Raw genomic sequence first — 25,532 nt, 5'->3', positions numbered from 1 at the left:
GATCCAGTGTTTGATGGGACTTCCAAGTCCTCTCTCTGGGGTTCCATGCTTTTCCCCCTGCAGCTATCCCCCGGAATACCTGGAATGTTCTTGGCTTCAGAGATGCCTCTTAGAGTTTCAGGCTCCTGCAGAGAACTGTAACTGCCCTCTTTGCCTGCAGGAGACAAGGTGCCTGGCAGTGCCAATGAGTTGAAGGCTTGAGTCTTGGAATCATCTAGGCTGAGCTGGTTTATTTGTGGCACCTCATTGTAGACCCAGCCCAGAGCATCTTGCCTACTCCCCACATCTCCCTCACCCCCCAGACACACTCACCCAGCTTCACTTGGAGCGGGGATGGTTTGTAATTCATGGCTACTGACTCACCCTCCCGGGCGTCACAGTCTCCGTCAGAGATGGAGGCGGCGGCTGGGTCCTGTGGGGAGAAAGCAGCAAGACAGAGAGTTGTTAGGGAGTGAAGACAGGGGGCTGCTCTCAGTCCTGAAGCTAGCCTTCCCACCTGCCCTCTGGGCTTCTGTGAGCATCCACCCCTCACAGCAGGCAGGGCGTTCAGGGAGAGAGAGGCAGACCCATCTACCGTGGGACAAAAACACTGGGCTAGGTAGAAGAACCAAGGATCTGGGTTCCGTGTACACCCAACATGGTGTGTGTCCTCAAAGTCCTGTGTGGTCCAGCCTCCTCCAGAAAGCCCATCATGATTTCTTTAAACTCACAGGACTTCCTTCTCCTAACTCCCATACTAGTAGCCCTTCCCCTCAGGCCCTTCCTGTGTACTTGCTTGGCAAGGTCTTCCTAGGTTCCTGTGAGTTTAAGTCTGGGTTAAGGGGAGAGCAGGTGCTGTCTGAGATGGGTCTTCTCCCTCTGTTTCCCTGTGCTGGACAGGTCCCTTCACAGGATCCAGAGAACTGACTGGCCAAGCCACACCAGCCTTCAAGGCTACAGCCACTGGACAAAAAATAGTTCTAATGAGGACTTCTCCAGCTCACAAATGACACCTAAAGAGTGTCTCCTGGGAGAACCTGAAAAGTTGGCTAGGTACAGTAGGTGAGAAGACAAATAATGCCAAACCAGCAGGTGGCCAATTAGTCTTTTGCTGCCAAGAGTGCAGATGGTCAGGAAGATAGGAAAGCACACATTCTGTGTACTGTCCTGAGTCTGGAACCTTTGACATCCTCCTCACTGCCCTCTTCACTTCACTCATCTCTAATTGGGCTGGGAACTGTGCTGTCCAGAGTCCTTTTTTTTTTTTTTTTTGAGATGGAGTCTTGCTCTGTCGCCCAGGCTGGAGTGCAGTGGTGCGATCTTGGCTTACTGCAACCTCCGCCTCCCAGTTTCAAGCAATTCTCCTGCCTCAGCCTCCTGAGCAGCTGGGACTACAGGTACACACCACCATACCCAGCTAATTTTTGTATTTTTAGTAGAGATGGGGTTTCACCATATTGGCCAGGCTGGTCTCGAACTCCTGACCTCATGATCCGCCTGCCTCAGCCTCCCAAAGTGCTAGGATTACAGGCATGAGCCACCATGCCTCACTAAGAGTCCTTATCTAGCCTTGCCATCCCCTCCCAAACACCCTCCTCTGCTGCAAGATCCAGGGCCATGGCCCAGCCTGCCTCAGTCAGTTGGAAGTGGCTGAAGTCATCCACATTCTCCCTGAGACTCTGAGGACCAAATATTGACGGGGTGCTGCCATCCTAGCTATAGGATGGGGGTCTGGCTTCCCTTTAATAAGAGTAGATTCACCTTTATTTCATTTATATATCAGCCTGTTGCAACATTTTGGTTGGAGAAAAGGTTCTATTTTTTAAAAAGGGTTAAAATCTTTTGATTTTAAATGTTTAAAAATGTTTTATTATGGAAATTATAACAAGTAGAGAAAACAGTATAGTGAGATCATAGGTACCTATCAACAGCTTCAACAAATATCAACTTATCACCCATTCTTTTTAAATGAGGAAACCTGGGCCAAGAGGGGAAGTGTCTTACCCAAGGTCAGTGATGGAGTCAATAACCTTTCAAAGCATGCAGGGAGGGACATAGGGAAGAGAACATGATTTGGGCTTGGAGCTAAAGACAGGCCCTCTGGGAGGCTGCTCCATTCCTGCAGGCCCAAGCATCAGTCTGCATATTAACCTCTTCCCTTGTCTTTGCATTTTAACCAGGGCCTGTAGATTGCTAAGCCTAAGGTGTGAGGAGTGCAGAGGGGATCCAAGGCTGCTGCCTGTTCTGCCTCTGCGGATGCAGGGAGTAGACAGATGGGCATGTAGAACGCTGCCACAGTGTCAGGCCCAGGGATCTGAGTCGCTGCTGGTGACCTGGCAAGGAAGGATATATAACCATTATGGTGGCTTCTGTTCCCTTTAAAATGAGGCAGTGGGCATGAAAACATGCTTGTCACTAATGGGAAAGGGAAAAGTCTAGCAGGTTTGAGAGGGAAATCCTGGCCTTGTCTGTGTTCCTTCAGGCCATCCAGAGCACAAGGCTCTAGGTGGGCTGTGTTGCCACGGTGGTTTGCAAGTTCCTGAGGGCAAAACCTGTGCCTCCCTCCCCTGCTTTGATCCCTAGCCCTTAGCTTTGACTGAGTAGAAGAAGGGCAGGAGGCTTTGCTCAGAAAGGCTGGGCGCCACAGTGCCTGCATCTTGGGCAACTTCCCATGCTGCAAGTCCTTCATCCTCCCTGGCTCAACAACCACCGTGAGAGACTAATAGACAGCACCTTTCCTGCACAGCCTTGGAGAAGCAAACCTCTAGTGGCCCCGACATGCCTCTCTGCAGCCAAAACAGCCTCTCAGCGGCTACCTGCAAGGGAGGTGGAGATGGGACAGCTGGGCTCTGGATTTCCTGTGGGCCACAGAGACTGCTCACTGCAAAGCAGCCAGAGGGAAGGCTTTCTAAAGGGCAAATCCCATAAACATGCTGATAGGACCCTACCAGGGCAGCACTGGCACATTTCCAAGTCCCAAGTCACATTCTTTCACTTTTTTGGTAGCATTCGTCACATGTCACATATACCACATCCATTTGGAAAAGGCTTCCTCCCTTGGCTCATCTCTTGCTTCTTTGACTATCATTTCTCTGTCCTCCCACAACCCTTTGCCTCCTCTGTAGGGTCCTGCCCTTGGCCCTCCTCTCTCTCCTTGGGGAGCCCTGATGTCTCCTATAGTTCTGATTGGCATTTTTACACTGATGACTTCTAAATCTGTGGCATTTCGATCCTGCATCTCCTCCTTAACCTTCTAACCCATCTATCACATGAGAGTGTTAGGCCTCACCATCCTTTCCCTGGGGCTGATTTTTAAAAACACAAGCCCTTAGACATTTGGAGCTAACTTTTTACTCCTCAGTGCAGATGAGTTCATCAAAGTTTCTTCTCTCAGTCTGGAGGTACTGGGTGTGAATGGTAACATGGGAGGTAGATTTCATAGGAAGGACAGGGCTAGGAAGCTGTTGAGCAACTCTGGTCACAGGGACTCACATGTGGTCCTTGAGGCCTACTGGGCAGTTCCTGGTGGTATTTGATCCTGGGTGAAACTGCCAGCTCCTTTGGACCACAACTCAGGAGGGCCTGACCAGAGGGCAGAGCCCTAGGCTGAGCGGTCCCATGCAAAGCCCACCATTCAGCATCTCCTCCATCACTATCCATGACAGAAGGCCACCTTAGTGGCAAGCACAAAGATCTCTGGCACTGTGCCTGCAAACATAAGCCTTTACTGTGAGCTTCCTCTATGTCTTCCCTTATAAATGCAGCCAATGCACCACAACCATTGCATGGCAATGTAATCAGGGAGATTAAATGTAAAATATTCATGAATGTAAGTATCAGAAAAGACTCCAGGCAGAAGGAAGTGCCTGGCTCCAAGAAATCAGGGAGAATTTAAAGTGCCCCCCAAGGACATCTGAAGGCGTTAGCTAGATCCGGGAACTAGAGTGGGGATTAACAAGATTATTAATAAACACTCAGCAGAGACAGACATTGAAATGCATCTCTAACAGCAGCCCATGTTTCTGCAACCCTTCAAATAAATTCTCCGAAGACTACAGAGATGATTAATAGCCTAGCCTCACTGTTTCTGGGACAGGATATATAGGCTAATGGCTAGTGCAAAGCCAATATAGCTAGAGGAAGGCAAAAGCATCAGAAGAATCCTTAGAATTATAATAGTTTGGTCCACTGATTTTCATTAAACTGTGTTCCCTGAGTGACTGTGAAGGGGAAGCTATAGGATGGGGGTCTGGCTTCCCTTTAATAAGAGTAGATCCACCTTTATTTCATTTATATATCAGCCTGTTGCAACATTTTGGTTGGAGAAAAGGTTCTATTTTTTAAAAAAGGTTAAAATCTTTTGATTTTAAATGTTTAAAAATGTTTTATTATGGAAATTATAACAAGTAGAGAAAACAGTATAGTGAGATCATAGGTACCTATCAACAGCTTCAACAAATATCAGCTTATCACCCATTCTTTTTAAAAAATGAGGAAACCTGGGCCAAGAGGGGAAGTGTCTTACCCAAGGTCAGTGATGGAGTCAATAACCTTTCAAAGCATGCAGGGAGGGACATAGGGAAGAGAACATGATTTGGGCTTGGAGCTAAAGACAGGCCCTCTGGGAGGCTGCTCCATTCCTGCAGGCCCAAGCATCAGTCTGCATATTAACCTCTTGCCTTGTCCCCCTGCCCCAGGGCTGTACCAACTCATGAACTGTCTTTAGCTGGCTGGCCTTACTTGTCGGAGCTGTGGGTAGTGCAGTCAATACAATGGTAGGCTGGGACCCAAGAGATCCCAAATAAGCAGGATAGAATTGGGTGGTAAAAAAGGGAAACAAAGGAAAAAAACAAAGTGTGGAACCTTCAAGGCTCATGCCTGAGTCTTAAGAAGGAGGATCTGGATAAGTAGATGGAAGAGTCTGCTTTCCTGAATGACCCGCAGACTTTTACGGGCTACTCTGGTAGGACTCTAGGTGGCAAAAAATAAAACTTGTAGAGTGTCTTGTAGTTCCTAATGTATGTCTTCAGATCCATGAGCTTATCTGATTCTCGTAAGTACCCAGTAGACATGTGATTGCCTCCCCAACATTCAAATTATACTCCTCCTCCACTGGGCAACAGACATATGGCTTGGATGGGCTGACCTCACTCTCAGTGCTAAGGGGATGCTCTGACTAAAGGAAGACAATCTACACAATCCCATCCTCCTTGCCACACAGACTGAAAGGAAGATTGTAATGGTTAAAAGCACAGACTCTGGAGCCAGAGTGCCTAGGTTCAAATTCCAGCTCCTCCAGTTAGTAGCTATACAATCTGGGTTTCAGCTTCCTCATCTGTAAATGGGACTAACACTAATACCTAGTTCAAGGGTTCTTGTGAGGATAAAAGGAGTTAATATGTATTAAAGCAGTTAGAATAGTCCTTAGCATAGTATACCCTTAGCACTATATCCATGTTAACTGTAAAGAGATCATTAGTATAGGTTCAGTGAGGCCTACACTATCATGGTCAGTGTGCCCTGGGAGTGGCTGGCCTGTAGCTGTAGCCCTGACACCGCATAGGTTGGAGCCTGGCTTATATATGGAGGTATCTGTAGAAATGGTGTGCCCTCCTTAGGGTGATGAAAGGCCTGACCGCAGGGCACCCTGTTTCCTCTCTTCCCTCACTCCAGCATGATACAATTCTTTCGTTTATTTAATGATGATAGGGCTCACAAATACAAATGGAAAAGAGTCCCAACTGGGCATGCTGGCATGCACCTATAGTCCTAGCTACATGAGACTGAGGCAGGAGAATCACTTAAACTAAGGAGTTCAAGTCCAGTCTGGGCAACATATTGACATATTGAGACCCTGTCTTTAAAAATAAAAAAAAAAAAAAGGGCTGGGCACGGTGGCTCACGCCTGTTATCCTAGCACTTTGGGAGGCCAAGGCGGGCGGATCACGAGGTCAGGAGATCGAGACCATGGTGAAACCCCATCTCTACTAAAAATACAAAAACGTAGCCAGGCACGGTGGTGGGCGCCTGTAGTCCCAGCTACTCGGGAGGCTGAGGCAGGAGAATGGCTTGAACCCGGGAGGCAGAGCTTGCAGTGAGCCAAGATCGTGCCTCTGCACTCCAGCCTGGGCAACAGAGCGAGACTCTGTCTCAAAAAAACAAAAAAAAAAAAAAAAAAAAAAAAGAAAGAAAGAAAAGAAAACAGTCCCATCTTTAAGAAGTTCCCAATAATTATTAATAAAGGTAACCAAGAGCCATATAAAATTAGAGGGAATGGGACAAAGGGAGGGTGGTCAAATGAGACACTTGAAAAGATCTTAAAACATTAGGTCACAAGTTAGTTTAAGAGCGAGGAGTAAGGACATTCAGGGAACATGTGAAAAGTCTCAGAAGCAGGAAACTAGCATAGTACATTCAAGGAATAGTCGGCATTTTGCTATAGTTGAAGCTCAGAAGGTATGGTGAAAAGTTGCAGGAAATCAAGTTGGTGGAGTCAGGAGGGGGCTCAGATCATGCTGGAAGGTGGGCTTTGATTTTTTTCTTTACTCAGAAGATGATGGGGAGCCAATGAAGCCTTAAGCAGGGAGTAACATGGTCAGATTTGAGATGGAAAAGGACCCTCCGATAGCCATGTGCAAGACGGGTGGGAAGGGAGTGAGATTGGAGGTAAGGATAATTAGGAAACTACTGCAACAATGCCAGCAAGAGACAATAGGGGCCTGAACCAAGCAGCAGCAGAAGATAAAAGGACAGAAAGGAAGATGTCAAAAAAAAGTAGAATTGGCAGGCTTCTGATATAAAATGTAAAACAAAGGGTCTGGACATTCCTAGTTTTCTGTCTGGAGGTAATTGGGAAGAGTACTAATTATTAAGACAAGTTATTAAATGCAGAAGAAGGCACAACTGCATTGCTAGGGAAAAATCAGATGAGTTCATTTGGGAACATGTTGAATTTTGAGGTGTCTTTTGGACACCCAGATGATACCACTAGTTGGTAGGATTTGAAGTGTGGGAGCTCAGAAAATGGGTGTGGGCTGGTGGTGATGTAAGTCACAGTGAAGAATAAGGTCTCTCAGAATGAGCAGAGTGAAAAAAAAAAAAACCAAGGGTGAAGTTCTGGGAAATATCCAACCTTAGGTAATGAATGGAGGAAGGAGACTGGGTAGGAGCAGAGAGGAATAAGAGTAGAACTAGGAACCATTCAAGTAGAGTTTCAAGGTGGAAGAAATCAACAGTGTCAAATAAGCAGATATTTGACAATGATAAAGACAAAATTTAGATAAAGACAAAATTTAGAAATAAGATAAAGACAAAATTTAGAAATAAGAAAGTCACAGGTAGTCTCAGTGAACACAATTTTAGCTGAAGAGTAGAAACAGAGCCCAGATGACAAGGGATTTAGGAGAGAATAGGAGATGAAGAAGCAGACAGAGTGACCACAGGCCATTCTTTAAAGGAGCAAGACTGAGAAGGGAAGGAATGAGAATGGGTGGCAGCCAGAGAGAGCTTTAGAGTTCTAGAATTTCTTTAGAGCTAGGGAATACCAGACCTGTCCTAGACTGAGGGGAAGGAAGCTGTGTAGAAAAGGAGATGTTTGAGGGGGCATGGTCTTTGAGGAATCATGAGCAGATGGAGCCAGAACTTTGGACCATAGGAGGGAGTCTCCTTAACAAAACAGAAGGGAGGTAAGGAAGGTGAGGTGAGGAGAGGAAAGGAGGAAGGGAGGTGGGGGATTCAGATAACATGGAGGCAGAAAGGGGGTGGAAAATTAGGGTAGTTCGTTCCTAAAAAAAACTCATTAGTAAAAGGAAAAAGATGAACACTAAGGGGTTGGGAAAAAGAGGAATATTTGATGGTTGGCCAGAGTGGAAGGAGATCAGACTGGCTGGGCTCTCAGCTACAATCCTCATCTTTCACCCAGCCATGATCCAGTCCTGAGGATGAAAGGCGCTCTCCGTGGTGCTGAACAATCTTGCCATTGTCTTGTGGACTGAACATGATAATCCAGAGTACAGACATGATGCAATATCAGCCTTCCCAAGAAGAGAAGGTGACCTCTGTTTTCACCTCCAAGTACTAATTCTTAGGAAGATGAAAATGGAAATGGATTTAGAGTGACATATGAAGAAGCAAAGTGCTCATACCATCTAACCCTTCTTCACAGAACACAGAAGAATTTTCCTTTAGTTTTAAGGCTAATTGGGGGAGGCAGTTCTGAGTTGGAGAATGCTGGAAAGCTACTTCTGGAATAAAGTCATGCCTGTACCTGTTTATTTTCCCTGGATAATAGCAAGAGGCAAGATAGACAGAAAAGCAGAAAGCAGAAATCAGGGCCAGGAAGGATAGTGCTGATAAGAAATGGGAAGTCAGGGAAGGTCTGTGGCTCAGGCCACTCTCTGACAAGTAGGCACAGTAAAATATAGCATCAAAGACCAGCTCTGTTTCTTATCACAAATTTATCCAGAGATCAGCTGAGAAACTTGGGGCTGTGGTCTTCCTGTTCAGGGCTATTCCATTCCAAAACATCTCATGGCAGTGTGTAGAAATAAGCATGTTTACGTATCAACTTTTAGAGGGAGATCCAGCAAGTGTAACTTAACTTCACTAAGTGCTCATGGATGGGTAGAAATCTTGCCTCTGGTCCAAGAATAGTTAGTAGCAATCTATGCATTAGTTAGATGGCTCTATTTCCTTGCAGAGGGCTGTCCATTCAGCCTAAAGCATTCCCATCTTCTCTGACTCCACACCTCAACGTATGAGTCATCTGGCCAATGACAGCTCTTACTCTGCAGTATGACCTGAAGTCACGCCTCAACACATTGGCCATTTCTGAATCCCACTGTTGGGCAGCTCCTGTTTTTGTTCCCCATCTCCCTTTCTCCAAGTTTTCCCCAGGCACTGCCTGAAGAACCAGGCAATTCACCAGGACTTATGTCCTTTTGGGACATATTAAGATCCTTAGGGGATAGATGCAGCAAACCACCATGGCACATGTATACCTATGTAACAAACCTGCATGTTCTGCACATGTATCCCAGAACTTAAAATAAAATAAAATAAAATAAAACAAAAAGGTCCTTAGGGATCCCACTTACAGGGAAAGACAAAGACTTCTTATAGGGATAAGGTCTTTGTGGGAGATCTGGAAGAGAATCAGGGAATCATAATGGAGAGGATCTCTCCAAGTGTTAGTGGGTCTTACAAATAGGGGGAGAACAGAAAATCTGGAGATAAAGTTTGTGAAGCCTACATTTAGGAGAGAGGGCAGAGAATCCTGGCTGGCCCAGGGAGGCTTCTCTTATCAGTCTAAATCTCCCAAATCTTCTAAGTTTTTCTCTAAAAGAAGACCCATTTCAAATAAAGTCAGCACACTGAGTGACCACTCTCGAGCTCTGGACTATGAGCTGGCAGTAGAATGCAGAAGAGGAAAGCATCTTTTCTCTTTCTTTTCTTTGTTTCCTTCTTTGTCTTTTTTTCTTTTAGTTTTTTAGAGACAGGGTCTCACTCTGTCATCCAAGCTAGAGTGCAGTGGTGCTGTCATAGCTCACTGTAACCTTGACCTCCTGGGCTCAAGTGACCTCCTGCCTCAGCCCCCTGAGTAACTAGGTCTATAGGCACACATAGCCACTATGCCTGGCTAAATTTTTTTTTTTTTTTTTTTTTTTTTAGAGAGGGGGTCTCACTATGATGCCCAAGTTGGGAAAGCACTCTTTCTTTCCACAAACCACACTTCTGCAGAGCATTTGCATTTTGGGGTATGGTCAAGTTCACCAAAAAGAAATGGGAAGGATTATCACACTCGGGCTAGAGTTTGGGAGCTCCAACTGGTCTTGGGAGTAGCTGAGGATTTTCTGACTCCTTAAACAGCTGCTAGTATAGAATTCATTACTAAAAGTAAGCACTGCCAAGCTTTAGTATCTTTAATGGTATCTGTCACTGGGACAACCAAAATGGTGGGGGGTGCTACTGCCCCCAGGCCTAGTAACAACTGTAGCTATGAAAAGTTTTATAGATTTTTCTACTATAAAGTAATACATACTAAAATTTTAACAAATCACCTTTAGTTTCACCACCTTGAGAAAAGCACTTGATAATGTTCTACGGTATGTGAGTCTTTTGCGTATACTACAGCAGCAACACTCTGGGGCTTCCCTTCCTTCTTTGGGAGTTGGTGCTGTTCCCATCTTCATGGTCATAGGAGTGAGCCTCCAGGAACTATGCTGGTTCTGTGATTCCACCCAATTGGATAAATGCCTGGATGAGGCAGAGCAAATTAGTATCCCCCAGAATCAGGAAGTGGGACTTAAATGGAGATGTAAAGTTCAAGACTGTGGATTAGGTAACAGAGAGAGCCATTGGGGAGAGAAACAAGAATACAGCTGATGTTCAGAAAGAAGTAAACACAAGAGATGGTGAGAGTGCTCCCTAGGTTTCAGTCTCTGGTTCTAGAGCCTGCCTTACCCATCCAAAGCTTGACTTCATGCTGTGCTTAGGCATTATAAGAAACCCAGCCTAGGCAAGATAGCAAGAAGGTGACTCTCCAAAAAGACAAAAAATTAGCCAGGTGTGGTGGCACACACCTGTAGCCCCAGCTACTCGGAAGGCTGAGTGGGAGGATCGCCTGAGCCCAAGAGGTTGAGGCTGGAGTGAGCTATGATTGTGCCACTGCATTCTAGCCTGAGTGACAGAGTGAGATCCTGAGAAGAAAGAAGGAAGGAAGGAAAGAAAAAGAAAGAAAGAAAGAAAGAGAGAGAGAGAGAGAAAGAAAGAAAGAAAGAAAGAAGGAAAGAAAGAAAGAAGAAGGAAAGAAAGAAAGAAAAGAAAGAGAAAGAAAGAAAGAGAGAGAGAGATGGGGGGAGGGAGGGAGGGAGGGAAGGAAGGAAGGAAGGAAAGAAGAAGGAAGGAAGGAAGGAAGGGGAGAGAAAATAAAGAAACCCTAGTGTCTTCATAGTTTGTTCTCTTTCTTAGCTTCAGTTGGGTTTTTTATTTTGTTACTGTAATCAGAGAGTAGCAACTAATACATGTGCATAGAACAACGTTTAAAGAACATAGTATATTTTGTGGCCGGGTACTGTGGTTCATGCCTGTAATCCCAGCACTTTGGGAGGCCAAGGCAGGAGGATCACTTGAGGCCAGGAATTCGAGACCAGCCTGGCCAACATGGCAAAACCCCTTCTCTACTAAAAAATATAAAAATTAGCTGGGTGTGGTGGGGTGCTGAGGCACGAGAATTACTTGAACCTGGGAGGTAGAGGTTGCAGTGAGTCAAGATCATGCCACTGGACTTCAGCCTGGGCAACAAAGTGAGACTCTGTCTCAAAAAAAAAAAAAGTATTATATTTTGTATTTCTGTATTTTTAAAATTAGTATCAGAACATAATCAGCTCTCCATGTTCTTTTTTTTTTTTTTTTTTTTTTTTAATAGAGGCAGGGTCTTTCTTGTTGCTCAGGATGGAGTGCAGTGGCTATTCACAGGCACAATCATAGCTTACTACAGCCTTGAACTCCTGGACTCAAGTGATCCTACTACTTCAGCTTCCCGAGTATCTGGGATTACAGGTACATGTCACTGCACCTAGCTTTATCTTCTCCTTCTTCCTTCTTCCCTCTTCCCTCTTCCTTCTTCCCCTTCCCTTTCCCCTTCCCCTTCTCCTTCTTCTTCTTCTTTTTGGAGTCAGAGTCTCGCTCTGTTGCCCAGGCTGGTTGCCCAGGCTGGAGTGCAGTGGTGTGATCTCAGCTCACTGCCTCAGCCTCCTGAGTACCTGGGATTACAGGCATGCACCACCATATCTGGCTAATTTTTGTATTTTTAGTAGAGACAGGATTTTGCCACGTTGGCCAGGCTGGTCTCGAACTCCTGGCCTCAAGTGATCCTCCTGCTCGGCCTCCCAAAGTGCTGGGATTACAGGTGTGAACCACCATTCCCAGCCCCTAGCTTTATATTCTTACATAGTTTTTATAACTATCAGTTTAATGGCTGCATAATATCCATAGAGAGGATGTAGAGTAACTTTGTAATCATTCATTTATTTTCGACATTCGAGTTGTTTGCAACTTTTCACTATTATAGATAATGCTACACTGAAATCCACATATATTTACATTTAGGATCATTTCCTAAATAAAGTAGATTACTCAGTAAAAAACATGAGTGCTTTTAAGTTTCTTGATAGATATTGCCAAAATGCTTTCCCAAAGGATTGTTCCAATTTACAATGCCTCCAGTCATGACTGAGAGTATAGCTGGTTTTTAATGCTTTATTTATCACTGTGTGTCAGGGAATTTCAGGTCATCACATTTACCCATTATCTTCCATGAGAGCTCTGTTCCAGTCCTCATTTACCTGGTTCCCTCTGGGGAATCTTATTTCATAGAACAGAATTTCCTCTGGGCATCACCTGCCAGACAAAATACTCCTGACTTGAGGCCACCAATTAAGAACAAAAGGAGGGAAGACTCTTACACTGAAGATTGGGAAGGGCTTTAAGTGGAGCACTGGCGCTGCCTGGCAACTGGGCACTGTGCTTTAGCCAGTCCTCCCCTGTGCCAGCATGTCAGCTATAGGAACCGTGATGGTAATTGCGGAGCCAGAAAGCAAATCTCACAGAGTGTCTCCGTTGCTTTTAGATGTGGGGTGGGAGAATTAACCAAAATGGCTTTGGAGTTACCCCAGGTAGGGCAGCAGCTCCTATTAACCTACCTACTATTTAGTTTTCAGAAATAGCTACTCAGGAACAGGGAGAGAAAAGGATGGTGAAAGTACAGAGCTGGTAGTGAGATGGTAAAAAAAAAAAAAAAAAAAAAAAAGGATTTGTTTTTGAAATGAAGAAGAGACAGGGGGCCAAAGAATGTTTTAAAAGATGATTTAGAATCCTGCTCTGCTTCTTCATGGTTAGGACAAGACTGATGTCTTAGACTGATGCTCTGCTATTCATTCCTATTACCATTCACCAGGAAACCCTGTCATCAGAAAGCCTTCATTTGGGAGATAGGATAAATACCTCAACTCAGGGATAATCACTGTAGCTATGGCTTGGGGGAAGCCTGTGCATAAGGGCCTAAGGGCCAAGCCTCATGACCCAGGAGGTAGATGCCAGAGTCATAAGTGGAGAAGGCTTACTTCCTTCTGGGGGGACTGGCTTGGCCTACTCCTGACCCTCATCCCCTGAGCCAGATGTTGAGGAGGCTCCTGCCTTACATTTGGACCAGTTTAAGACATTGGTCTTGGCCTATGTCAAGTCTTGTGACCTACAAGGTCTTTGAACCCCACATCATCCTCACCTCCCCCATTTCAATCTCTTTAGGGAAAGATCATCTAATTTAATGGAGAAAGGAGTTAAGGTACAAAGTTCTTTAAAAATAGATCTACAATGGTTAAAATTGGCCAGATGCAGTGGCTCATGCCTGTAATCCCAGCACTTTGGGAGGCCGAGGTGGGTGGATCACTTGAGGCCAGGAGTTTGAGACCAGCCTGGCCAACACAGTGAAACCCTGTCTCTACTGAAAACACACACAAAAAATTAGCCAGGTGTGGTGTTGCACACCTGTTACCCCAACTACTCAGGAGGCTGAGGTAGGAGAATCTATTGAACCTGGGAGGCAGAGGTTGCAGTGAGCCAAGATTGCACCACTGCACGTCAGCTTGGGTGACAGAGCAAGACTGTCTCAAACAAACAAACATACAGACAAAGCCCCACGATGGTTAAAATGGTAACTTTTATGTTATGCATATTCTAATGCAATTTTTTAAAAAAAGTTTGAGAAGCAGGACCTAGGCAGAAAAATAAGAAGGTGTGTGGTGGGCAGCGGGGAGGAGGCAGTCCCTTCCCTTTTCATATTCAGATCCAGACAACACAGACTTTTGGGGATGAGGCCTTTCATAGGAGAGGGAAAATTATTCTAAGAACAGGGGAGTTGGACGGGGCTGGGGATTTGGGATTGGGTTTCTGGGGGCTTTCTACTTGAGGTGCCCCTTAGACAGGGCCCAGAGGACAGGAAGATGGCAAGGTTGTTCAAGGTTAACAGCGCTTTAGGGAGCACAGTCCAGAGGATCTTTCAGTTTCCTTCTAGAATGTGGATTCCAGTTCTTCAAGGTAAGGGAGGAGGCACAGACACTGAGGAGAATACTGCCCAGGAATCAGTACAGGACATGTGGTTGGAGACTCCTTGAGAGCCCCACACCTGGCAGGAAGCGGAAACAGGAGAAATGCCAGCAGACACTGACATTTGTCTGGGCCAGATTGACTTGTGGATCCTTGTCTGAATCTTGGCCCCAAATCTCACTTAAGGCTTTTTAGTAAGCTTCAATTACTCAAGGAACTGAGCCTGGCCTGCACTGGTTCATAAATCTTTGGGGCTCCTTGATTTGCAGGAAAGCAAAGTAATTGGCAGAGTCTATGGGATTTCTTCCCTCTGGCCTTGGAAGTATAAGGACCAACTTGTCTGCAATGGACAATGGACTTGGAGGGCTGGTATCAAATAGCTTTTCCCCTCTGTGGCATTTCCTGTCACTGCCCTTCCTCTCCTTTTTAGCTTGTTCTAAGTCTCTAACCCCCATTATGCCTGGCAGGCACTACTCTTTGCCCACAAAGATAATTTGCAGCTCTAAAGCTCAGCTCTCTAGCCAGAGCACTCTTGTAGTCTTTCCTTTTTGTCATCCCAATAATTAAACATTGGTGAACTTGCCACTTGCTTAGAACTTTGATAATCACTGAACACCAACAAGGGGGAGGGCACAATGTACACTGGGGAGGGAAAACACCAAGCCCTAGTTCTTGCCAAGAAGAATTGCAGAGATGACAGGCACACAGATCAGCCTATTTAAGGAAGAGACAGGAACAGCAGAGGCAGGAATGCATGGGGGGTGGTAGGAGCACAGAGGAGAGCAATAATGGTAGTGATATTATCTTCTCTGACATACAAGATTGGGCCTGGGCAGGAGCCAGGTTAAAGTGGAGACCTGGCTATTGGTCACTGGGTACTTTGGCAGAGGGTTTAAAGCAACTACTGGTGAAGCTCCGCCCTGGGGGCTAGGACTCTACCCTTACGACTTTTTGTTGCTGCTGATGTAGTTCCCACCCTGCCACAGGGCACTCACTTACCCCCCAACTCATTTTGGGGGGGGTCAGTTGCAGCAGGGCCTTTTCCTTTACCATTGAGATAAACAGATAACCCAAGGGAAGGGTCAAGAGGCTCTAGGTGGGTGGCTGGAAAGGGTTTTTATTAAGAAGGCAATCAGGGACTGAGAGTCCTGTCCTAAGAGTGCTTAAGAAAGAGAAAGACCAGGCGTGGTGGCTCATGAGCCTGTAATCTCAGCACTTCAGGAGGCTGAGGTGGGAGGATTGCTTGAGCCCAGGAGTTCAAGACGAGCCTGGGCAACAAAGTGAGACCCCATCTCTACAAAAAAGAAAAAAAAAACTTAGCCAGGTGTGGTAGCATGTGCTTGTGGTCCCAGCTACTTGGGAACCTGAGGCAGGAGGATCACTTGAACCTGAGAAGTTGAGGCTGCAGTGAGCTGTGATCACACCACTGCACTCCAGCCTGGGTGACAGAGTGAAACTCATGTGTGTGTGTGTGTGTGTCTGTGTGTGTGTGTGTGTGCGTGTGTGTGTGTGTGAGAGAGAGAGAGAGAGAGAGAGAGAGAGAGAGAATGGCTCTGCTGAAACAAACTTTTGCTGCATCCAGCCAAGCCCAGGGCCTGCAGTCACTCTCACAAGGCCTGCTCCATGCAGCAGGGGGGTCAGGGCTGAGGGGCCCATAGAGGCCTGGGGGTCAGCCTGGGGTCAAGCAGGTCAGAGAGGGGAAGGGGAGGGTTAACCCTACTTATGAACTCCCATCTGAGTCTCCCAAGAGAAGAAAGTTCATGTGTGTCTTATAGGGGTGTGCGTGTGCCAGCTGGGGGTACAGAGGTAAGGAGGGGAGATTGTAGAGTAACACCAGCTCAGGGTATGTTTTTAGGGGTGAGGCTAGCCAGTTGCTGGTTACGCATCTCCATGGAAAACAATACTCAACTGCTAAGCTAGATGGTCCTAGGGTCCTTGCAGGAGTGTCTCTGCAGGCTCAGGGCAGTAGAGAGCCTTTCCCTGCCCACCTGTCACTCCCTGGCTGGTGCAGTGACACTCACCGGCTAACTCATACTCAAGGCATCAATAGGAAGGGGTACCACCTCGTACTCAAGGCATCAATAGGAAGGGGCCCTGAAACAGCAAATGACCAACATTTCCCAAAGAGCCCCCTACAGCTCTACAGCCCACATCTCTGAGGACACTTCCTCTTCTCTGAGTACACCCCCCTGTCACAGCCTCCCCCGCCCCCATACAACCTCTACCTCTTCTAGATAGCTGACACACCTGCACTCCCTCAACCCTCCACCCCTGCTGAACCCATCTGTGCCCCTAGGACAGTGTTTCTTAATATATTAATGTGCATAGAAATCATCTGGGCATATTATTTAAATGCAGATTCTGATTCAGTAGGTCTGGAATCTGAATTGTCAGCATTTCATATTAGCTCCCAGGTGGTACCAATGCTGTTAATACAGGGACCACACTTGGAATAGTGTGGCTCTAGGCCAGCCTCTCTACACCCACACCATCCCCAGACAGCCTCTCAAAGAGCTCTCCACCCTGACCTTAACCTGGTTACATTCCTAGTGGCAAGAGGGAACAATAGTCTGGGAAGAGAGGAGAGAAGAGGAGGGACTTCTCAAAGCTCACGTTGGGGAGGCAGCTCTACTAAGAACTCTGGCTGGATCCAGGCAGGGAGTTGTTCAGAACAATTTAGCCCAGGTGTAGTTCTTCCAAAACTCATCCAGTCATTTAGTTAATGTTGCTTAAATACCTGCCAGAGGCATGGCCATGGTGCTAAGTGCTTTATCTATATTATTTCATTGAATCCTCCCCAAAACCAAGTAAGGCAAATATCATTTTCATTTTAAAATTGAAGAACTAGGTTGCATAAAGTAATATGTCCAAAGTCACACCTGGTAGGCAATTTGAATCTAATTTCCTCATCTCTCTTACCCCAGCCCCTTCTCAGAGACTTAGATAAAGTCATGAGATTAACAACGTACCAGAACTTACACCTCTGTGGGACTGCTGTCTTGCAAAGCAGTCACTTGGAAGGCTGGTACCTAGTCTAATCATGTCTCTAGAGCTCAACACACACTTGTAGCCCCTCTTTAGAAAATAGCATGGATGCTTTCTGATCACAAGCCTCCTGCTCAATGAGTTCTCCACAGGAAGGAAATATTGGAGCCACTGAAGCAGTCGATAGCTCAAGATGGAGAGAGAGACTGGCAGGAAGCAACAAGAAAGAAAATGCATTGGAAACTGAAAATGGTGAGCCCAGGAGACAAAAGAAGAGGGCCGTGCAAGAAAAGGAGATGAAAGGGGCGTTAGCCACCAAATTCAGTTCTGGTCCTACATTTTAAGGGCATCTATATTCTAGGCACTGTGCTGGGTTCTGGACATATAAAAATAATATGGGCTGGGTGCAGTGGCTCACACCTGTAATCCCAGCACTTTGGAAGGCCGAAGTGGAAGGACAGCTTGAGCCCAGGAGTTTGAGACCAGCCTGAGCAACATAGTAGGACTCCATTTCTACAGAAAAATTAAAGAAAATTAGCCTAGCATGGTGGCAGGCGCATGTAGTCCTAGCTACTCAGAAGGCTGAGGTGGGAGGATCACTTGAGCCTGGGAGGTTGAGGCTGTAGTGAGCCATGATTGCACAGAGCAACAGAGTGAGACCCCTTCTTCTAAATAATAATAACAATAATAAGGCCCCTGCCCATGAAGAGCTCATAAGCCAGTGAGTGAAGCAAGTGAATAAGCAGATAATTTTAATTATATGCTGAGTGCTATGACAGAGGTTTGTATGTGTACAGGACAGAGGCAACTATCCCACTCTGGGGAATTAGGGAGGACTTCTCCAAAGAAAACTGACGGAAGAAGCAAGAATAGGAAGTATTAGTGAACCAGATGAGGAAAGGAGTGGCAAACAAAAAGAAAAAAGAAGAGAAAGGACTGGTGGGAAAGATGCATATGACTATAGAGCAGGCAAAAAGAACAGGTCAATTTTGCTAGAATGTTAATGTTAGGGGACGAAGTGGCAGGTGATGAGTCTAGAACGACAGGAAGACTTAAAATCATGAAGGGCTTTGTAAGATATGTTCAGGGTTTTGGACTTTACCTGGAAATAATGGGGAGCCACTGAAGGATTGTCAGCCCATTGTGAGATTTAGATAGACTGACTGCTCTGGGAGCAGGTCCAAGGAATGGGCAGGAATGATTAAACTGGAGGCAGGGAGACTGGATAAAGGTCATTGCAGTAGGTGACAAAGCTTGAAAAAGTCAGTGTCAGTGGGGTTGGAAAAAAGGAGGTGGAGAAGAAAAAACATGTTGAGGTCAAACCGCTGGGGCAGTAAGGCTGACTGGATCTGGGTTTGAGGGAAAAGACTTGAGCTAGGATGACTCCCAGGTTTCCTCCTGACTCAGGTGACTGCGTGAATTGTGATGCCACCAAATAAGATGGAGAAACAGAAATAAGAGTAAGGCTTGTGGTTTCGTTTTGTGTGTAAATATGTGTATGTTTATAAATAAGAAGGGCTAGAGAAAAAAAATTGGGGAACACCAATACTGAAAAAGTAAGCAGAAGACTGACAGCTACGGTCAGAGGGGTAGGGAACCAAGGAGAGATCAGAGTCATGGATGTCTAGCAAAGGCAGAGTTTTGAGAAGAATAATGTAAGACAGAGGAACCAGAACTGGAGTCCTGGAGGGGCTCTTGTATGACAAGAGAGACTGGAAAATAGTTGAGGCCAGGAGAAAGAACCAGCATAGAATGGCCACTTGTTTGAAGACATCAGGGAGGACTCAAGACGCTGTTCTCAGGCTTGCTGATATTTCAGCAAAAACTTATTTTGTTCTAAGAAATTATGGGTCTGATTCTTGTGAGGCTTGCAAGTCCTCACAGAGAGATGTTCTCTAGTAGAAAAGTCCAGTCATGGTCCAGAGATCATGGCACATCTGCTATTTTTTAGGAAGTGTGGGCAAGGGGTGGGCTGAAGGCAAGGGAGGCTGACCAGGGCTTGGCCAAACTAGAGGTAATAGTAAGCAGTTAGGTGGGTAGTCGCCCCAAATTCTGGCTGCACCAGAGTCTCCTGACTTAGTTTTGGCCTATCCTCCCCAGGCTATGGCAAAAAGTAGCAAAGACCCTTGACTTCTAGTCCTTGAGGCAGGGGGCCAAAGCCAACATGGACCTACCAGGAGTGGCCTGAGAATCCAGAACACAGAGAGGAGCAGCCTGCGTTGCGATTTTCCCAGAACCCACAACACTTGTTCCACCAACAGTGAACATCCAGAGGGAGGCTCAACCATGGAACCTATACTCTGTTATGTGGTAGTCATGCTTTCTCACCTGTTTATTTTATTTTTTTGAAATAGGGTCTCACTCTGTCACTCAGGCTGGAGTGCAATGGCACGACCTCAGATCACTGCAATCTCCACCTCAGCTCAAGCAACCTGCCACCTTAGCCTCCCGAGTAACTAGGACTACAGGTGTGTACCACCACACCCAGCTAATTTTTTGTAGTTTTGGTAGAGATGGGGTTTTGCCATGTTGCCCAGGCTGGTCTCGGACTCCTGAGCTCAAGCGATCTACCCCGTCGGCCTCCCAAAGTCCTGGAATTACAGGCATGAGCCACCGCGCCCAGCCCTTTCTCACTTTTATTATTATTATACCTCATGCCTAGTCAAAACTTTCTCACATTTAAACGCTTCAATAATAGTTTTCTGTAAAAATAAACAAATGAGGCCGGGCACAGTGGCTCATACCTGTAATCCCAGCACTTTGGGGGGCCAAGGCAGGCAGATCACCTGAGTTCAGGAGTTTTGAGATCAGCCTGGCCAACATGGTGAAACCCCGTCTCTACTAAAAATACAAAAATTAGCTGGGCATGGTGGTGGGTGCCTGTAATCCCAGCTACTCGGGAGGCTGAGGCAGGAGAATCTCATGAACCTGGGAGGCGGAGGTTGCAGTGAGCCGAGATTGTGCCACTGCACTCCAGCCTGGGCAACAAGAACAAAACTCTGTCTTAAATAAATAAATAAATAAATAAAATAAACAAATGAATAAATAAAAATAATCACTTGACTTAATTATTAGTCTTCAGAGCCAGTAATGTAGTCAGTAACCTGCATGCCTCCACTGTGCTTGGAGAAGTTGAAAAATGTGCAGTTAGTGTTAAGGGGAGATCCTTGTTCTTCTGTCTCCTGCATGCAAACACTGACACCTATGAGTGAGTGGGCAGTGCACTGAGGTGCAGGAAAGCCAGGCTCACACGAGGGCAGAGGACTGGCAGCCTCAACGAGGTTAGACTGACTTTTCCCAAAACTCTGACCTTGGGGACCTACTGCATTATTTAAAAAAAAAATCATATTCTGGGAAAGAACAGCCTGTGCTTGGCTATTTACAAAAGTAGGTCTGTGAATGCTGTTAGAGTTGAATGAATGTTTTATGCTATTTGGTGCATTTTAAGTAACCCAATAGGCTGAAATATTTTTGTTGTGAAGGGAATGCTTGTTCTGTACAATTAAATTTGGTTAGAATTAGAAACTCCAAAATTCCTTTGTTCCCGGCAGGGGAGCAATCGTTTGTCTTCACCCACTCTGCAACCTTGTGGCTGTCAGAGGGTTAGTTATAAGGCCTTCACATCTGGGCTTCACAGAAGCCCAGAATAGCCATTCAAGGAGTATTTTGGCTTTTATATGGACACCTAATTTCACAGGCAGTAGCATCTTGAATTTTTTATATAATGACTTCACTCTTTCCACCACTCCCTTCTATTTTTCACTCCAATGAAAACATCCCGAATATTGAAACATCGGTGATTTTGTCCTGTTCCTATGTTCAGGAGAGGAATTTTCAGCTCCTTGTTATGTCCAAGTGGGGCTAAGATGAGTTGTATCTTTATAGATAGGAGAAATGATGGTATATGGAAAGAACCCAAAAATCCCAGATCCTAGTCTATGGTACACCCTGGGCTGTTTTGGATTCTGAGATAATTTTGCATCCTCCCCTTCCCCACCACTAGCCCAGCTCTAGCTAGCTGCAAATTGTCTGGATCGAGCTGCTTCGACATGCTGATGTTATCGGCCTCACAGTGCCTGGAGCATGCAGATACGAACAGGCAATGGCGCCGTTTCACTGGACGTAGTAATGTAATTTAGTTTCTGAAATCCAAGTATAAAATCTTGAAAGCTGACTTTAAAATCTGCCTCAGGAGGGATGGTGGTGGTGTGGAATTCCCAGCAGAACCATCTAAATAGGGAAACGGCTTCTGTCATGTATTAAAAAACAGTTCAGAGCAATGGAAAAATAGAGAGAGGATTGCAGGGAAAGTGAGTGCCTAGTTTTTCTTCCTCCTCCCTCCTCTGAACTGGGCTGCCAGGTGAGGACCACTCTATTTGTGTGATCCCCAGGTTGGGGCTAGAAGCACCTCTCCCTGAGCATTCCTGTGAGGCCCCTGCTGCTAGGAAGATGGAACAGCAGTTTGGGTGGTCTCAACCAGCACTTTTTTTTTTTCTCCAGACCAGGCTAAGAATGATGGCAAAGGAGCAGTCACTTGTCTTTACTTCTATCTCCCCAACCTCATCTTGTGCCACTCTTCCCCAGGCTTACTAGTTTGCACACTGGTCTTCTTTACTCCTGATGGGGTATCAATATCCTTTTTAACCTCATGCTCCCCTTCTGGTTAAATTTTACTACATCCTTCAGGCCTCAGCTGACATACATCACCTCTTGTTTTTTTGAGACAGTGCCTTACTCAGTTGCCCAGGCTGGAGTGCAGTGGCGCAATCTCGGCTCACTGCAGCCTCAGCCTCCTGGGCTCAAGTGATCCACCTACCTCAGCCTCCCAAGTAGCTGGGACTACAGGTGCACGCCACCACACCTGGCTAATTTTTGTATACATACATATTTTTGTTGACATGGAGTCTATGTTGCCCAGGCTGGGACACATCGCCTCTTAAAAGAAGCTTCCCATAAATGCCAGGCTTAGTTAGATCCTTCTATAATGTAGTCTCACAGCCCCTGCTCCCCCATACATTTCTTTCATGCACTTAGCAAATTTTATTTAAATGACTATTTGTATAATTTGTTTAATAAATGTTCATGAAGGTAGGGACCATGCCTGCCTCCACTGTGTCCTCCCAATGCTTGGCATAGAAAATGAAAGGCCATAATCTGAAAAGACAAACACTGCCTTCTACTTGATTTGAAGGCATGGCAAGGATCTTTCTATAACAGAGAGGTGACAAACACTCCTGACCTATCAGACCATGCTGGAGTCTTGTCTAATGGTGTCCCACAGACAGATGTTGCATTCTGTGCTCTCTGTAGGACTACTTCTTCACTGTAAGCCTCCGGTCAGGGGCTGAAAGTTATTTTGGAGAACAGCCAAAGTAGGAGTCCCCCAAACCCTCCCTCAACTCACCTGAAGACTTGGCCTAGTTAAAACTCCACTTAAGGTCCACAGCCAAAGCAGCAACTCAATTTCAGGTCAACTTCTCATGGAGACTAACAACAAACTGAGCAGACAGATGCAGCCTTCTTTGTGATTAAAGGGCTAAGATCAGCCATTAGCTTGTAGATATATACTTCCACAATCAAATGATTAAGGCCCAACTCTTGTTACTAAGTTCGGAAGAATGGGAAACCAGCTTGGAATCCAAACCATCAGAAAACTCTTTGGAGGGAGATAGGAGTGGGGCTGTTCTGATCCTCTGTCTGTTCAAAGTGCTTTCTGACAACCTGGTTCTTGTAACCATGTTCACCAGGCAGTAAACACCCAAGGCAGGGAAACTCTTCAGGGTTTAGACATAAGGGCAAACAAATGGCAAAGGAAAATGCAAGAAACCTTCTGGAATAGTAAACACAACCTCTGGCTGGAGAGTAGGGCCTATGAACAGTTTACCTGTGAACTGCACTGACTCTGAGAGTCTAGACAGGTTGTTTCACTTTCTGAGATTCTAGGTCTGTTTTTATTCAGGCCCTGAGATCCCAGAAAGAGCCTCCAGGGTAGAGAGTAAATGAGTTGTCCCAGGTCAATGCCAGATGGCAGCCCTGGGATTAGAATTCATGGGCCCTTGTTTGCAGCCAGCTGCGCCCTCCCCTGAGTCCTGCACTGTTTCTTCTTCTGAATGCTCAGGATTGTATTTAATTTAGTAAGGTTTGTGGACACATAATCACAGCTCCTAAATAAAACAATTACTACAGAGCATCCGCTGTGAGGAAGACAAACACTGGGCACCTTTGCCCCTGAGAGCAGACTGAGAGCGAAATCTGGCTGAGTTTAGGTCTGTTCCACTTGAACAAAACCCAACACAAATAAACCCTCTTGGGATATGGCAAAGTCCTCATCTGTTTTTGTTTCTTCTCCAGGCTTCCTTGTGCATTAAAAGAGCCTGTGCTTAAACCCACAGTAAGGGCCTCTGCTGGAAGCTGGAATGTGCTGTTTCCAGGAGCAAGAGAGAGGCCAAGCTGAGGGACAACCTGGATCCAGATCCTCTGAAAATTTTTTCATCCATAAATTCATTACTACATTGTCAATGGCCCCATCTCCAGGAGCACTATCATGCAACACCTCTTGAGGTGGGCTGGGGGCAGCCCTAGTCCTTCTAGCCCAAACTCTGCCAGGCGTACTCAAGGCTCAGTGAACACCAAAAGTTCTTTTCTTCTCCTTGCTCTTCCCTCCCATTATGACTGGTTGGCGCTAGAAGAGGGAGCCTGCAGCTGTTCTCTCAGGGTTTCATTATGTAGCATCAATTTCTTTGACCAGGAGGTTCTTTGAGGTATAATGCATGCCTCTGGGCTTGACAGTTCCTTCAATAAGGGACCCAGAAGCCTAAGAGAGGTGAAGAAAACAAGGTCTCAAAAGGAAGAGGGCCTTGCACAAATTCCAGAGCAGGGGTGGTTGAGAGGAACAGGGTCCTGAGTGTTTTCATTGAGCCTCAATCCAGCCAGACTTACCCTCCTCACTCACCAGCTCAGGGAATCATAAAGTGAGAGCTGCTCTGATTCATTTAGCCATGGAAGAGACCTGGAGGTAGAGGAGGAACTTTCAACCAGAAAATTTAATCCCTAGTGTATGATTATGATTCTTCTGACCTTTCAAACTCCTCACACATGACTTGGGGAAGTGGGAGGAAATCCCTCTATAGTGTGAATTTGACTCCTCTCTGCTTGTGGGCTCTGGGGGCCATGTGCATGACTAGGGTTGGGGTGGCAGGTTGCAAGCTCCAGACTCGCTAGTTTTATTTCTGCTTCCACTTGCTACAACCCGCCCCCCCAACTCATGTCAATGTCCTTCCCCCTGCAAAAAAAGACATATTTAAATTAAGTATATTCCTATTGGTAGGCCGAAAGTCCAGTGATGGCTCATGAAAGGATCCTGCTTCAGGCCTTGAAACCTGCTCAGTGTCTCTCCTTAATTTCCCCTCCTTCATGCTCCCTTCTCCCAGATTGAAGAGGGAAGTACAGGGGTATTAGAGACAGAGGACCTTTTAATATTCCCTTGTTCCCCTGGTTTCTTCCTCCATCCACAGGACTCCTACTATCCTGAAGTATTAGGGTATCAGGCCCTGGCCAGGGACAGCTTGGGAGATGACATAATTGTCTTGCAAGCTTACTTCACCTTCAGAGTGATGGTGACCTCAACAGAGAGCTAGACACGTGTGGGGGGAGGTAGGGCAGCACCTGGAGGGGATAAGGGGGAATCCCTAGACCTACAGGGCTGGTCTTGGAAAGAGAAGAGGTCATGCCCCTTTCATAGCCAGAGACATGTGCAGGAAGGCTACTCAAAATTAAATAGGCATGGTAGGGCTCAGTGGCTCATCCCTGTAATCCCAGCACTCTGGGAGGCTGAGTTGGGTGGATCTCTTGAGCCCAGGAGTTTGAGACCAGCCTAGGCAACATGTCAAAACCCTGTTTCTACAAAACAAACAAACAAAAAAAAGAAAACACACGTTGGGAGGCCGAGGTAGGCGGATCACGAGGTCAGGAGACCGAGACCATCCTGGCTAACACGGTGAAACCCCATCTCTCCTAAAAATATGAAAAATTAGCCTGGCGTGGTGGCGGGCGCTTGTAGTCCCAGCTACTTAGGAGGCTGAGGCAGGAGAATGGCATGAACCCGGGAGGTGGAGCTTGCAGTGAGCCGAGATCGCGCCACTGCACTCCAGCCCGGGTGACAGAGCGAGACTCCGTCTCAACAACAAAAAAAAAAAAAAAAAAAAGACAACAAACAAACAACAACAACAAAAAACATTAGCTGGGCACGGTGGTACATGCCTGTAGTCCCAGCTACCCGGGAGGCTGAGGTGGGAGGATCACCTGAGCCTAGGAGGTGGAAGCTGTAGTAAGTAGTGATCATGCCATTACACTCCAGTCTGGGTGCCCGAGTGAGACCATGTCTCCAAATAACAACAACAACAACAACAAGTTAAATGGGCACAAGGCCTTAAGGACACAGCATCCAGGCCTTTCAGACCCGGCAC

At 46.2% G+C, this 25,532-nt stretch overlaps 1 protein-coding gene across 12 annotated transcripts in view; it reads right to left on the bottom strand.

The window, feature by feature from the left end:
* FAM219A (family with sequence similarity 219 member A) overlaps positions 1–25,532 on the bottom strand; it is a 60,623-nt gene that overhangs the window by 7,375 nt on the left and 27,716 nt on the right. For 4 of the 12 annotated variants that reach the window (XM_054502776.2, XM_054502778.2, XM_054502775.2 and 1 more), the window contains exon 2: positions 364–412. In XM_054502776.2, coding sequence (XP_054358751.1) covers positions 364–412 — 49 coding nt within the window. Of the gene's footprint in view, positions 1–79; positions 155–312; positions 413–25,532 lie in introns of all 12 variants that reach the window. The other 8 variants (XM_054502772.2, XM_054502774.2, XM_063650204.1 and 5 more) reach the window with 3 other exon arrangements.

Source organism: Pongo pygmaeus, chromosome 13 (genome assembly GCF_028885625.2).
Source record: "Pongo pygmaeus isolate AG05252 chromosome 13, NHGRI_mPonPyg2-v2.0_pri, whole genome shotgun sequence".
Classification (NCBI taxonomy): Eukaryota; Metazoa; Chordata; class Mammalia; order Primates; family Hominidae; genus Pongo; species Pongo pygmaeus.
Note: the sequence above shows the minus strand (reverse complement) of the source record. Positions and strands in the feature narration are given on the sequence as shown.